At 38.0% G+C, this 13,994-nt stretch overlaps 1 protein-coding gene across 1 annotated transcript in view; it reads left to right on the top strand.

Moving 5' to 3' along the window:
- DISC1 (DISC1 scaffold protein) overlaps positions 1–13,779 on the top strand; it is a 195,497-nt gene extending 181,718 nt beyond the window's left edge. Inside the window, exons 13-14 of the mRNA XM_027683381.1 lie at positions 5,901–6,018; positions 12,963–13,779. Of these exons, the coding sequence (XP_027539182.1) occupies positions 5,901–6,018; positions 12,963–13,111 (267 nt within the window). The 3' untranslated portion in view covers positions 13,112–13,779. The remainder of the gene's footprint in view (positions 1–5,900; positions 6,019–12,962) is intronic.
- Positions 13,780–13,994: the final 215 nt, after the last annotated feature.

Genomic DNA, 13,994 nt, shown 5'->3' with positions numbered 1-13,994 from the left:
AGATCTTCAGTCTACTAGGGATGAGAATGGGAAGACTGCTGTCGGCCTACAGCAGGGTGCTGGAAGGCAGTGAAAAACTCTATTCCTGCATAGATGCTTTTCCAAGGACACTCCTCCATAGCTGTAATGGAAGATAAATGAAGGGAACAATTGCCAACATTGGACTGTAATTCTGATGAGTCATTTAACACTACCATGTGTTGTTGTATCCCTGTGGTGGAGGGAAGGGGATCAGTGCAAGCAAAGGAAGTGTGGGAAAAGTGTGTGATGATGGGAAGGAGGTAGGCCACAGTTGCAAAACAGCTGTCTGGAAAGCTTTATGCCTGAATTGTTGCATATGAGAAAATGGGGAGTGTGTTGTAGTGCTGAAATCTCCTAAATATATATAATCAGGCTGATGGAACAAGCTAGCAGTCTTGACAAGACTCAGTGACAAGAGCAAGAGTAACTGGGAAACAACCTTGATCTCTTTTCTGAGAAAAGGTGGATAGCTACCTCCATGAAAGAAAAACCTAAACAAAATCAGGGAAGAAGCAACAAGTGAGTTTACATGGGACAAGCTCTGTAGGAGAAGGAATCAGCAGATTTTCTTCAGTACTGCCCTAAAGACATCAGGTTTATAGTACAGCACCATCTTCTTTTGGTGTAGAAAAGAACAAGCAGAGTCACAGACTACATATCTATGTCAGCAGCTTTTCAGCAGCTCAAAAGAGTGTTGAAAAGGAAAGGACAAAAATGTTCCCAAGAATTACTCTAAAAGGGTACTTTAGCATGTAAGAGTGAAGGCAGCAAGACCACTAAGCACACTAAGTTATTGTAAACAGAAGATGTGAAATGTCAAGAGAGTTCAGGTACCAGTTGTGTGTAAGAGATAGGTGAAAGAAAGCATGTGCGTCTTCTAATAAGAGAGGTGAATGAGAAAAGAAATGAGATCAGAATTATTTTTTTCTTCTTTATTTTTTTTGCTTTTGGTCTTTCTAAAAATGATAAGCTATGTCCAAATATGTAGTGCTCTTGGTATTTGCTACCAGGTAGCAAGAGACAAACACAGTAAAGGATCCTAAGGCAAATGAGATGTACTCAAGTCAGGCTAGACTGATGAAATTTTTTCTGAGTGCATAGGAGCCAAGAAAAACAATCTCCAAACCATTAACAAGCTTCCTCGAAAACTCCTAGAAGAAAGCTTGAAGTCCCAGGGGGTGAGTAAAAGGCAGACATGATATTTGCCTTTAAAAAGGAGGTAGGCCAGGAGTTTACGTGCCAGTCAACATAATTTCAATTAGGATTAGAATTTCAAATGCTCTTGATAGATGGAAAGAATAGCCTGAAATCAATAAAAAGGGATATGTTAAAAGACAGGTGCAAATTACGTTTGAGGGAGAAAAAGAGTCCAATTTATGTATACTGATGGTAAATAGCCACTAAGATGGCAATACTGCAGAAAAAGATCCTAGGCTTATAGTGGACTACAAATATAGCGGGATTCATTACCTTCATTGAGCTGGAGGACAGGGCAAATGTCACTTGCAGCCTCATTAATGGGAATGTCAGTTGTAAGACAGAAATAATTACTGTGCTTAGCTGAGAATGCCAAAGCCTCCAGAGGACTATGGCACTGGTTTGGACACCTCACTCTGTAGAAGACAGGAACACAGTGAAGAAAAGAAGGAAAGGAATAGAAATAAAAGGTTTAGAAATCGTAGTCTGGTTGAAAGTCAAAATCTTCAACCACATGAAACATAATGATAAACAGGACAACTAGTAGTTAATGGTGTGTGCTATTTAAGGGTAAAATGAAATGTAACCATCCTGGTTTGTAGCAAGAGAAGTCTGCAGAAGGAAGACTTGCTCATGGCAAGGGCAGTTTAGCCCTGGAGCCAGTACCCTGCAACCATCCATTGTCAGCTGCTGAGGGCTGACAATGTATACGGACACCAGCTGAGCACAGTCACAGTAGGCTTGGTCACGCTGCAAGTCACAGAGTGGGCTTCGGTGGTCCCTGGTTGCTTCCTGGTCGACCTTGCCATGATGGTGTTGGTCATAAGTAACATTCGTTATTTTCAAACTCAGAGATTAGACCTCTTCTCGGTGGACATGTTGCCTTCTGCATCTACAATTGTTCTGTCCAGAACAATGCATATGGGGCAGGAAATCTGGGATGCAGAGCAGGAACAAATGCTTCCTCCACCTGCACTTTGGACACTTCATGGCTGGGGTCATGTGCACTTAGCCTGCATGTGACTGAAGCATCTGCTCAAGCAGGACAAACATACAGATGGTTGTGTTTTGTTTCTAGAAATTATTTAAGAGATACTCTGGCCTGATGTTCTGGAGTTTCAAGTGCTGACAATTGCCATTAACTTCTGCAAGGGTCGAGGGTAAACATACAGCACTTCTGCCAACAGTAGGTCACTGTTCTAAACCTTGTGCCATAATGAGAAGTGTCTGTCTGCAAGGGCAACTTTTTGTAGTTGTTATTTATGTTATTTTGAATTATTTTAACTGTTATAGGAGAGAAAATTTAGTGCAGGTGAAAGAAATCTGGCTTTGACTCTGCAGAAGGTCTTATTGGAATTATGATATTGCTACTTGGAAGTAAGGCAACGCCTTTTTACAGAAGTTCCTCTGTAGGAAGAATTAATTTTAAGGATGTATCTGTGAATCCTGCTTTTCAGCACAATGACCTAAGACTCTAATATAGACTCTAATCCATAATAGAATTAGATTAATCTAACTACTACAATTCTAATTCTTCTATATAAAATTGAACCAGATTCAAGAGCACAGAAGGTGTTTGCACTGGAAAAGCTGATCAAACATTCTCCTTGAGTAATGCTGTTGAGGAGCTGTTGCTCACAGGTGACTAAAACGACTTGTAAAAGAGTAAAATGAAATGCAGAACACTAAACCAGAAGCCATTCCCTCTGCTCTTAATGCAATATGCTGATGTTCCAGCAATGCATCATCTGGAACATTGTCTGTTCTTACTGTTTTTTGCATCAGGCTCTCACATCTCTGGGAAAGCATGAGAATTTCTACTTTATGTGAGAAGGCAGAAGGATTTTACCTTAAAAAATAATTCACATCCATTATTTGTGCTGTTTTCACTGGCTTAAGGATTTAGAGGAAAAAAAACTCCCAACCAGCTACGTTCCCTGTTTACCGAAAAATCCATAAAGCAGTATTGCATCTCAGCTCTTTCCTGACTCCTGCCATCTCTCCTAGCTGCTTTCTAAAAGTGATGCTAGTGCAAAAATAACCAAAGAAATCTTAAGACCTACAGCAGCTTGTAACACTGAGATAACCTACAAGCCTGGACGGGTTGTATTTTATTAATATGTTGAGCTTGAGGCAGAGTCCACTCTCAGAGATATTGTCGATCAGTGTAAAGTGCCACTTTCCAACTGGGAGCTATTCTGAATAGTTTTGTGTCACTGACAGTGGTTTCCCTGCCTACATAGACAAATGTTAAATAAAAATATTACCAGTGATGCTACCAGGCATAAAAGGCACTAAGAGAATTCTTTTCTGTCTGCTTCTCTGGGTTATCAAACTTTTTTCAAACGAAACCTTGGGGGCAGAAACTGTGGAATTGCTTGAATATTTAGAATTATTATTGTGTATTTTTGAGAGCAGTGTATATTTTTTCCACTTTCTTTTATATATATAAGTTCTGGAAAATCATAATTTATGTGATGGTTCTCCTGCATTTTTCATACGACATGTGCAACTAAGTTCCTGTGAGATGATGCTAGTCTAAAGTATTGGAGGAACTTCTCATTTCAACTAAAAAGGCAGCTGGGTTATGTAGATGCAGAAATAGTTTATGCCTACACTATTATGACTGTATTAAAGAGAAATTAAGCTGCTGTTAGAAATGACGGTTATGTGAAGACCTGATTTTCTTACATGTAATTACTGTTAGAGAAAAATCAGTGATCAAAGGTGGATATTTCCCTACATGGTCATAGTTTTAGATATGCTTTCAGAGTACTTGGTATTTTTTCTATTTACTGAATTTTTTTAACCCAAGACCTAAGGTCTTTTAGACAGCTGTCATCTGTTCTTGCATGCATGTCACAGAATGATTCACTAAGAGGTTTCTGTTGATAGAATTTGCTTGGGTTATCCCACTCCATAGCAGCATATGGAGTCCTGCTGGTATACTGAGTAATAATTTAGCTGCTGGATGGAAGACTTTATCCTCATCTTCTGTTCCTGGTCGTGAGAAAAAGATGTTCCTAGTTGCTGCAAGGAAAATGTTTTCTTTCTCCTCTCCTGTTGTCATTTTAAAAACAATGGGTCGTTTTCACATCTGTAAGTTCTGTGAAGTGCTGCTGTAGATTCTCATATTTATTTGGTAATGTCTCTGGAGACGTAGGTCTTGTGCACAGAGCCAGGGACTCAGGCGTTGTGCTGCTCTGTGTCTAAACTGCCGGTGTTTGCAACATGACCTCTCTCAACAAGCCCACCCGTCCGGGGTTTGAGCTGCAGGTGGTTGTGCACCTGTGCAATGTGCTGGATAGCCATGTCTGGCAGAGGCCCTAGGGAAGCAGGAGGGTCAAAGCTCTGTGCCATAACAGAGGATGTGCCAGCAAGCACAGCTGTTCTCACATTTGACTCCTCCTATGCACTGTGTGATGCAAAGTGAAAGGATAGTACAGAACTGAGGTCTGGTAAATGTGTTTACCAAATGGGCAGCGTTCCACCAAGTATTGGCACAATTTATTTGGAAGGCCTTTGATTGAAGGCTTGAGTTTTCTTAAACAACTGCTGGTGGTTGCTCTTACAGCAACAAATCAGTGCAAAGGACCCCAAGTACATTTTTTTTTTAGCGGAGGAAAAACTTTCTGTAAATTTTATATGGCCCCATGGTCATATTGCTTTATGGATGAGTACGTAGAGAAGGTCTAGAGAAAATCCAGTTTTCTGGATCCCAGCTGATAAATTATTCAATTTTTTTTTCAACATGGCTCCAGCAGAACTTCATCTTGGCACTATAATCTTTTCCTTACAAATAATCCCTGTCATTCACTGTAGGCAGTGCTATGGTGCCGTGGGAGGGAGAGGAAAGGCTTGTCTCAGAGCTGCACAAATTGATTTTATTTTTTTTCCCTCTTCATATTTGCTGCTTGTTCAGGTCGTTTCTCAAATTCACTGAAAAATGTCAAAGATAGCAATTATTCTTGTGCAGCGTATCTGAAAAAAAATTATGGGAAGGACTTTGAAACTGGTGTAAAATGGCAGAAGTATTTGTCTGTATAAATTCTAAGCAGAGAACCACTGTTTTTGAAAATTTTTTTTCTTTAATGATAATTCAGTAAAAAAGTATGGTTTTGTCTCATAATCTCCAAGACTTTGATGCATTTTCTTTGATTAGTTGAACGAAGTCCCTAAGTATTCCAACCAGATTTTTCTTCAAAAATGTAAGTACATTTTGTGTTTATAAGAGATACAAAAAGTGATGCTGCTTGAAATATTTAAGTGACCTAAAAGTGTAAATCATATTTACATGAACAACTTGAAATTTGGAAACCCAAATGGTGTGGTCAGCATGAGACCTCTCCGGCTGTGGTGAGTCAACAGGGGAAAGAAAATGGAGAGCAGTTTGGTCTTCACACCCCTTTAATCGTCTGCAGAAAGTGATATCATGACTTGTTTTTGCTGGGAAGTAGACTGAGACCACAAACTCATTCCATTTCATATAAACCACCAATTTATTATACAGTAACAGCTTTTTGTCTCTTTAATAGGAATTTGCTTTTAGGCAATGTCTTTGCACTGCAAAGCATCATATCCCCTTACTAATATTTTATTTTCCCTTTATTTGATGCAAATGTGATGTAGAAAAGTGCAGCCAGCAGCAAACATGCTTTTTTTTTCTTTTCAATTTTCTGTAGGAGTTCTTCATATTTTCTGCAGAGTTAGGAGAAAAATGTGAAGCAATAAGTGAGAAATTGGTGCATCTGGAAGATCAGTTGCAAAGTTCCACCTGCAGAGTTGATGAAGGAGTTATTCATATCCTTTTTGCTATAGCTATAGATATGTATCAATCTATGTAAGTATGTACATGAAATACTTACCTTTCAGATTCACATGGAATGCTAGTTCTTATTGTAGATTTGATACATTAAGAGTGGAAGAATTAATTGTCTTGCTGAAATGGGCATTTTTGTTTCCTACAGTGCATTTTCACTGTGGTCTGATCCAGCTTTAATTGATTTAAGTAGAAATTAGTTCTTTGTAAATTGAGATAAGGCAATGAAAAGACTTTATTTTACTGTTAAAATCATTTTGTTTGTAATGCTCATATAAGTAAAAACATGATGCACCAAAAGCTGCATGGATACAAGTGTTCATGCACCTGCATTTCCCAACATGATTTAACTAAATTAAATGCTACATTATTGACTCAGACTGTGTATATTGTTACATATAGTTTGGAGTTTTTTCATTTTTAAAAAAGTGGGCAACAGATGTATCATGTGGCATCCTACAAAATTTAATCTGCCTCTAATACTCCAATGGAAGCAACCAGATGAGATGTTGTCTTATGCACCCTTATCTCTTTCTGTGCTTCATCTGTCAGTATTTTTTAAGACTGCTTAACCTTTATGAGGCATTCATTAGGAATTTTTCCAAATTTCAAAATTTAAGGGCACAGATTTTTTTTTTAATTTAATTTGTAACTTTCATAGGAAAAACGTATTATAAAAGAGATTTTGTTCTTCTGAGCAATTGTAAAGAGAATAAAACCAATGTGGCCAGGGAAGATGAGAGTACTTAGCTGGTAAGGTTTTTTGTGAAGAAGAGGTGTCAGTTAAGGGGATAATGAAGAAAGATTAATAAATTCAGATTGGAGAGATTAGCAGAGGAGCCCTTGCAGACACCTGAAGGTGAGTTAAGGTGATGATGGTACTAGAAAGGATTCAGCTCCTGCTAAACTGAGGTGGGGTAGTTTAGAGAAAGGAGAAAAAATAGTGTGTGGAAATACCACGGTGTTTTAAGTAATTTGGCATCAGTTGCCAAGTCATTGCAAAATTCCTGTTTTAAAAATTTGGTTTATTTAAAGGTATCAGAAGGATAAACTTTAAGAGGCGGGTGGAGGGGAGAATGGAGCTGGGGCAAAATTGCATCAGAGGGGACAAAATCCAGTCAGTAATTTGTTACTACTTCAAATCTTTCTTTTCTAAGCATTTCAATATACAGACAATATATAAAGAGATTCAACATTCTTTTAATTATATTTACAATGTGCATACTTGGTTGTGTGTACAGCGTCTAATTCCTTCCTACCTTATGTATATTTACTCTTAAATGAGCTTTTCTTATTGGCCCTAATAGAAGAAGAGTATTGAGGGTTGGAGGTATGGGCTCTTTGCAGGGGATTTAAACTAATGACCTTCTGAACAGTCAGGTCTGATCATAGTTATAGTTTACTATAAGGTAAGATAAAATAAGCTGAAAGACTGCATTTTTGGTTCCAGAAGATAATACAAGTATGTAAGATAGTAGTATTTGTACTTTTTATGGAGTATGCATATTTCTTCATAGCTGTTCAAACTGCAAGAGTTAGTTGAAAAAATGAAATTAATCATTGGAAGTTTCAGAAGTGTTATAGATTAGTCTTGTTTTAAGCCATGGTTGTCTGATAGAGATCTGATTTCCTCTGTCAGTGAAATTCAGCTCACGTTACCTAAATACAGAAATGCACACTGTGTGATATCCTGGTCCTAGCAAGACCATCAGTCACAAAATGAAAAAACATGTTTAAAACATAGGGACATACAAAGAAGCAGTTTAGCGATTCAGCTACCCCTCATTAACATTCAGTTGCTATTTCAGAAGTAGCCCAGATCAATGTGCATAAAATGTTACCATCTGGTACATGTAATCACTGAGCTATCCTTCAAAAAGGAATGAGAAAAATAGCTACCACAGTGCTACAGACCTGTAGATTGTTGTGATTTTTTTAGAAATAAAAACTGCTCAGTGCCTATAAAATAAACTTTCACTCATTGGTAAGTTGAATATATTTCAGGAACTAGTACTGAGATAGGAGACAACAATTAGCCTCAATAGAAGATGGATGATTAATAGATGGATCTGTTGTTTGCATAGTAGTTTATTTGGTTTTAAATTATTTCCTATCACAATAGTGGAAAATTATGCAGTCTTCATTAAAAATCTATAGAACTCTGAAAAACTTATCCTGCTTTCATTACAATTTCAGATGTTTAAGCTCATGCTCTCAAACTCTTGTTCACTGATTATTTTAACCCTTCCCATCATCCCTCCAAAAAACTGCCTTGCACATGAATGTAGCAAACTGTATTAGGTCAAAAATCTATCTGGGGGCTGCACAGATGTAAATTAGTCCTGTGGTCTGATTATTAAAAGACTTTTAAAGACTCCACTGAGAAAAATAAATTCATGATACTCTCGAGCCATTTGCCAATGTTTAGTGTGTGTCATAGCTTTGATTAATAATTAAGTTTGTATTAGAAGAAAAAACCCAGATGTCATTGTTTTTCATTCTATGAAACATTCTATGTTTTGATGGCATAGCATGCGTAAATCAACCATGCTGCTCGTCGTAATTGCCAACATGAACTGAACAAAGGAGAAATTTAGTGATGTTTCTTGGTCCTGAGTATAGGCACTGACCCACTTGTGATTCTAATTTATTATTGAAATTTTTCACAGCAAACGTTAAACTGTACTTTTGTATAAAAAGCATCAAACAATGGCAGGGGGGTTGTTAGAGCTCTCTGCAGCACTATGACAGATCTACTGAATTCTACACAGTATAACCAAATAAACCCACGAAACATTCAATTATGATTAATCATTAGTGAGTGTATGAAAACAGTCCACATCATTAATTGGAAAAACCAAAGGATAAGAGGTGACTCATTCTGGTGTCTGCAGAGCTGATGAGAGGTGTTACTTTCCTGACAGTAAAGGCCTGGAATTCCCACTAAAATTAAATGGAGCCTATATTGCAATTTCACAGTCATTTTTGTTCTTAATTAGCAGTTACATTTTGATAGACAATTTGAATGCATGTAATAGTTTGTCCTCAGGAAAATGCTTTGTTGGAAGAAAACCTGGCTGGAGTATTATTAGAAAAACAATCTTCATTCCTTACCCTGAAACAGACATTTTAATCAGCTATTTTGAAAATGGAATTTTGTGCCTAAATGTTTGTTAAGCATTGCCGGTCACTTTGCTAACCTTTCACCTTTATCATATGGCACGCAGTCATACAAGTCTTGTTTTACACCAGAGTAGGTTTTCAACAGAATCACAAGTGTAGAATTTAGCTTTGTCTGTACCTCACTGAAGAATCTCAGCCTGGGTGAACCTGTAAGAGATTTTGGGATCCCATAAGAGTGAGAGGTGGCAGTGGTACCCTTTTCAATCTTATTTTAGATGACAAGAGACTAAGCCCTTCTCACTGTGAGTCACATTGAGAGTCCATCTCTATCTTTTACTGTGGAGCCCATAGCATCCAGATGGGACCTCACCACTGCTGCGTATAGTGAAAATATCAGCTCCCTACACCTGTTGGCAGTGTTTTCTTAATCCAGCCTGGTAGGCTGTTGTCCACCTTTGCCTCAAGACCCATTGATGGCACATTTTCAGCTCTGTCCCCCATGACCTTAAGGTCCTTTCCAGCAGAGCTACGTTCCAGCTGGCTGGCCACTTCATGTGTAGTGGTGCCTGGGGTTAGAAGAGATACGTGCAGTTAGGTGGTGGTACATCTAGCAGAGTTTCTGTCTCCAGACACTGTAACTTTTAGCTGTTTGAAACAAGAACAACAGTTAACCAATTTCAGAAAACCACAAAACATCTTTGATTATTTCTGTTCTTCAAGACAATTTCTTCTTCAGATGTCCAAAAATTGCTGTTATTCTCCAAAATCCCAGATGCCCTTAGCTCAGCAGTAGTCCTTGGTTATCCTTCTAAGGTTTTTTGTTTTACAACATATACTCTTAGTTTCTAATCTTTCCTATAGGAAGGCAATTGATTCATAATATCTACTTTTTGACTCTCTAAACATCTGTGCTGAGAGAATAGAAGCTGCTCTGATGAGCCTATTTTTTCAAAAAATTTAATCTCTACCGTATTTAGATCTGCTTTTTATCTCCATGTAAATAATGGGCTTTCTCATGATACTCAAGTTTTTCAAAGAGAGGAAGTCAAATAGGTGAAAAACTTAATGGAAGACAATGTTTAGAGCTGCAGCGTTGTTGAATATGGGTTGTGTCTGTGTGAAACTGTACCCAAGTACTTTAATTTATTGCTTATGAGACATTGGAGAGATTTTGTCAATTTTTCACAGGTAGACAGCAGAACCAGAATATATTCCTAGTTGAAACTTGGTTTTTCTCCTGCCTTGAATACTGGCTCAATAGTTGCAGCACTGGATAGAGAATTTAAGCATGAAGAACACCTTTGCATGTGGACCCATGCAAAACTGTTATTTGAATTTTTAAAATAGGAGAAGCTGTTTATCCAGATATAACCTTTGTATATGGATAGAGATTCCATGCTTAGCCATATGCCATATATTTTGCTTAGCCATAAAGGCTTGTTTGACAGATACTTGTCTACAGATGATTGTGGTATTATTTATGAGGTTATTGGATCTTGCTGTAGTTACACTATCCAGTCATCTTTTTTTTGTTGCTCCATCTTTCTGTTGGTTAGGAGTTTCTTTCCTTGTCTTCATCATTTTCTTCCATCCTTCAAGATTTTTTATCCACTGACGGTGAAACATTTCAATTTTGCTTTTTCTCTCAACCTGAAAAGAATTTTTCAATTGCTTGGGGTATTACAAGTAACAGCATGTAGTCAGAGACTACACATCAGAAGTAATTAAATTTCAGAGACTTCATGGTGTTCTTAAGCTGACGAATTTCTGTTTTACTAGTTAGATTTTCAGCAGAGCCTCATGATTAAGTTGCAGAGGGGTGGAGAGTCCAGGACCACTAACAAGGGGATAATAACTCTTCTTACTTCAGAGGAGATACAAAACATAATTAATTTGTCCTTGTATGCTGCTTTGAGATTCTTGGATAGGAGAAGCTTTGTGTGTACTGCTATTATTTGTAATCAGAGACAGAAAACCTTTAGATTAACAGAGCTGTCCAGAAATTAGAAGTATGCACAAATATTAAGAGGAAAACATCATAGTAAATGCATGTAAATATACAAAGATGAAATTCTGAGGAACTGATAACAGAATCAAAAGCAGCCAAAACACTTTTCAAAGGCATAATAATGACTTCCTGAAATAGCAATGATTTGTATAACTTTACTACGGTCTACTCTAGTTGCAATTTTTCAAAAGGAGTGTCTCACTTTTTACAGTTGTATAACCTGAGGCTGTCTTTTTTTCTTCATTGTATTGACATCAGGGGTCAAGTAAAACATCATTTCATAATGTATGAGCTCTGTAAAGGATGAAGACTGTCCTCGTGCATTATCTTTTCTGTGCATTGTATTTTTGAAACTGAGCTGTTTCAGTGTCATCCTGTTTCACTTCCCTTGAAGTGAGATTCTGAGATAATTGCATGACACACTGCTAGAAAGGAAACTGTTTCTGTCTTTTGGGGTCCTTGCCCTTCAGTCATACCTGTAGAGGAGGCCTCAGTGGTTGGGATGGGTTCTAGGCCTTGTTCATATAGACTTGGTCATTGGTTTAGCATTTCAAAAGGCTTTAACTTTCCTCTGCTTGCTTTCCTCTCCCCATAGTGTAAGCTGTGGAAGAGAAAATAACGCTGGTCTCATTGAGCTACACCCAGTCCTTGCACTTCTTTCAACAATGAATAGTCTTGCTGATATACGATTATCAGCAGAAGGGCCAATATATTGAAAATACAGAGTGCTTATTCTCAGGAGAGGCTAGTCATAGAACAAAACCTGTGCTGCCTAGGAAGCCCAGCCACTTAAAGGCTTGTGCACATCAGCATTTGCTACTATCTCCATTCATGTCCTACCTTCATCTGCCAGTCTGTTCACTGCTGCACCCCTTGTATTCTAGTTGCCAGCACCTGACACCTTCCCTCTGTCAGTGTGGAGCCGGGAAAGAGAGAAGTAGGAAGTATTTTTCAGAGATTGAGCCATTAGCCATCGTTTCTTCCTGAATGCATTGCAGGAAAGCTGAACTAGACAGAGGCAAATAAAATGTGGAAAACTCTTTCTTAACCAAATTAAGCATTTTATACTGAATTATTTAATACTTTTCAAGTGGCCTTCTTCCTTCTAATGCACAACAGTACAACCTTGCTACTGCCCTCTTGGCTTTTCAACTTGTTCAAAGCATTGCCTGTGGAGTCTCGTATAGCTTTATATTTGTGTGTTCTGCACCACAGTTATATTGATAATTGAGTTAACATTAAAGGTTTCTGGAGGTAAGTGGACCAAAACCACTTTCTTTGCTATAAGCTCATTTTGCTTCTTACCTAGATTCCCATCCTGCCTTGCATAGCACACGCTGCTAAGCTCACTAATACCACACAAGCTGCAGTCACTTGGGTTATGTCTCAGACTGTTCCCACTGCCCTGTGGCCTTCATCTGGGGTCTGATCCACTCAAGTCAGTGTCTCTGTCTTAAAAGTCCACCCTTCATCCGGCAGGGAACTCACAGCTCATGCTGCAATTTCTCATGGTACAATTTCTTTATCTCCTTCCTTCCCATGAAAACATTATCCCCCATCCCCTCCCTTTTTTAAAGTGCCAAATAATGCTACTTGAGAACTTGACTTTGCTTGGATTTTTCTTTTGAAAGCAAGTATTAATGTTTAATCCAAACAATTTGGAAGAAGTTGAAGCAAGAATTAGATAGCCATGGCCATCTGTTGTGAGCAGCAGAACAAGAATTTACTTAATAACTTGGAAAGAGAACAGGGACTGCCAATCACCTACAGATTATTCCTTAATAAAGCTTGCACAGTCTCTGCAGAGGGAGATCCAGGTAGTGAAGGAGACACTCCAGACCATGCTAGTGCAACTTCAGTCGGCCAAGGAGGCAGGAGAAGAAAAGGCTGGAGACTTCCTCTGTGACAGCTGGTGTCCCGGAAAACAAGACTTGAAGGAATAATGAGCAGAAAGAGCTGGTAGGATAACATTAATTCACAAAGGGCTGCTTTTAGTAACTGAATACTGTTTTACTAAGCCTCAGGGATCTCTTCTCTCCCCTGCATAACTAATAACTAAATCAATTATGGAGAAATAGAGCCTGAAGGTCTATCATCAGAAGTATGCTAGGCAGCCTCACATGTTTTGGCACAGATTGGGAAACAGCTTTCAGAGCAGAGCAGCTCCTGTAAATGTGTAGATTACAAATTGATACATTTCAAGTGAGTCTGCAAAGTTGCCTTTAATGTCAGTGAAATGTTCTCCTTGAAGACTCATAAACAGTATCTGTCTCATGGACTTTTTTTCCCCCCGATTTAAAAATGCAGCATTAAAGCTGGAACATCTAGTATTTCTTGGAAAATAGCTGTAAGAATAATAAGAACTTTTTTTCCCCTTTGGCTTTAAACAGCTTTCTTACACTGAATGTATTTTCACATTCCTGCCAATAATTAAATCAATAGGATGAAATTCAAGCTAACTAAGTTCTTTCAACAGAAATTTGGATCTCATTTACTCTGTGGTATTGAGTACAGTGGAGGTAACTAACAGCAGTCCTATAGCAGTAGTTTAACTAGCTTTATTTAGGTATAAACTTGCTTTAGTATTAACAGGGGTTGTAAAGCAAAAAAAGCCTAGGTTGATATGTGTTCCTTACATTTAAATATTGTATGAACAATAAGACATTTAAGTCTCCTTGTAAAGGTTACTACTATTACTTTGATCTTCCTTATAAACTTCAGAAGGAATGCAGATTTTTTTGCAAGACACGTCTATATATACATTCTTAAACATGTATTTTTATAGGAAATAAAAGCAATGCTCTACTGAAGTCAACCATTATAAAT

This window comes from Neopelma chrysocephalum, unplaced genomic scaffold (genome assembly GCF_003984885.1).
Source record: "Neopelma chrysocephalum unplaced genomic scaffold, ASM398488v2 Primary Assembly neopelma1_23, whole genome shotgun sequence".
NCBI classification, from domain to species: Eukaryota; Metazoa; Chordata; class Aves; order Passeriformes; family Pipridae; genus Neopelma; species Neopelma chrysocephalum.
Note: the sequence above shows the minus strand (reverse complement) of the source record. Positions and strands in the feature narration are given on the sequence as shown.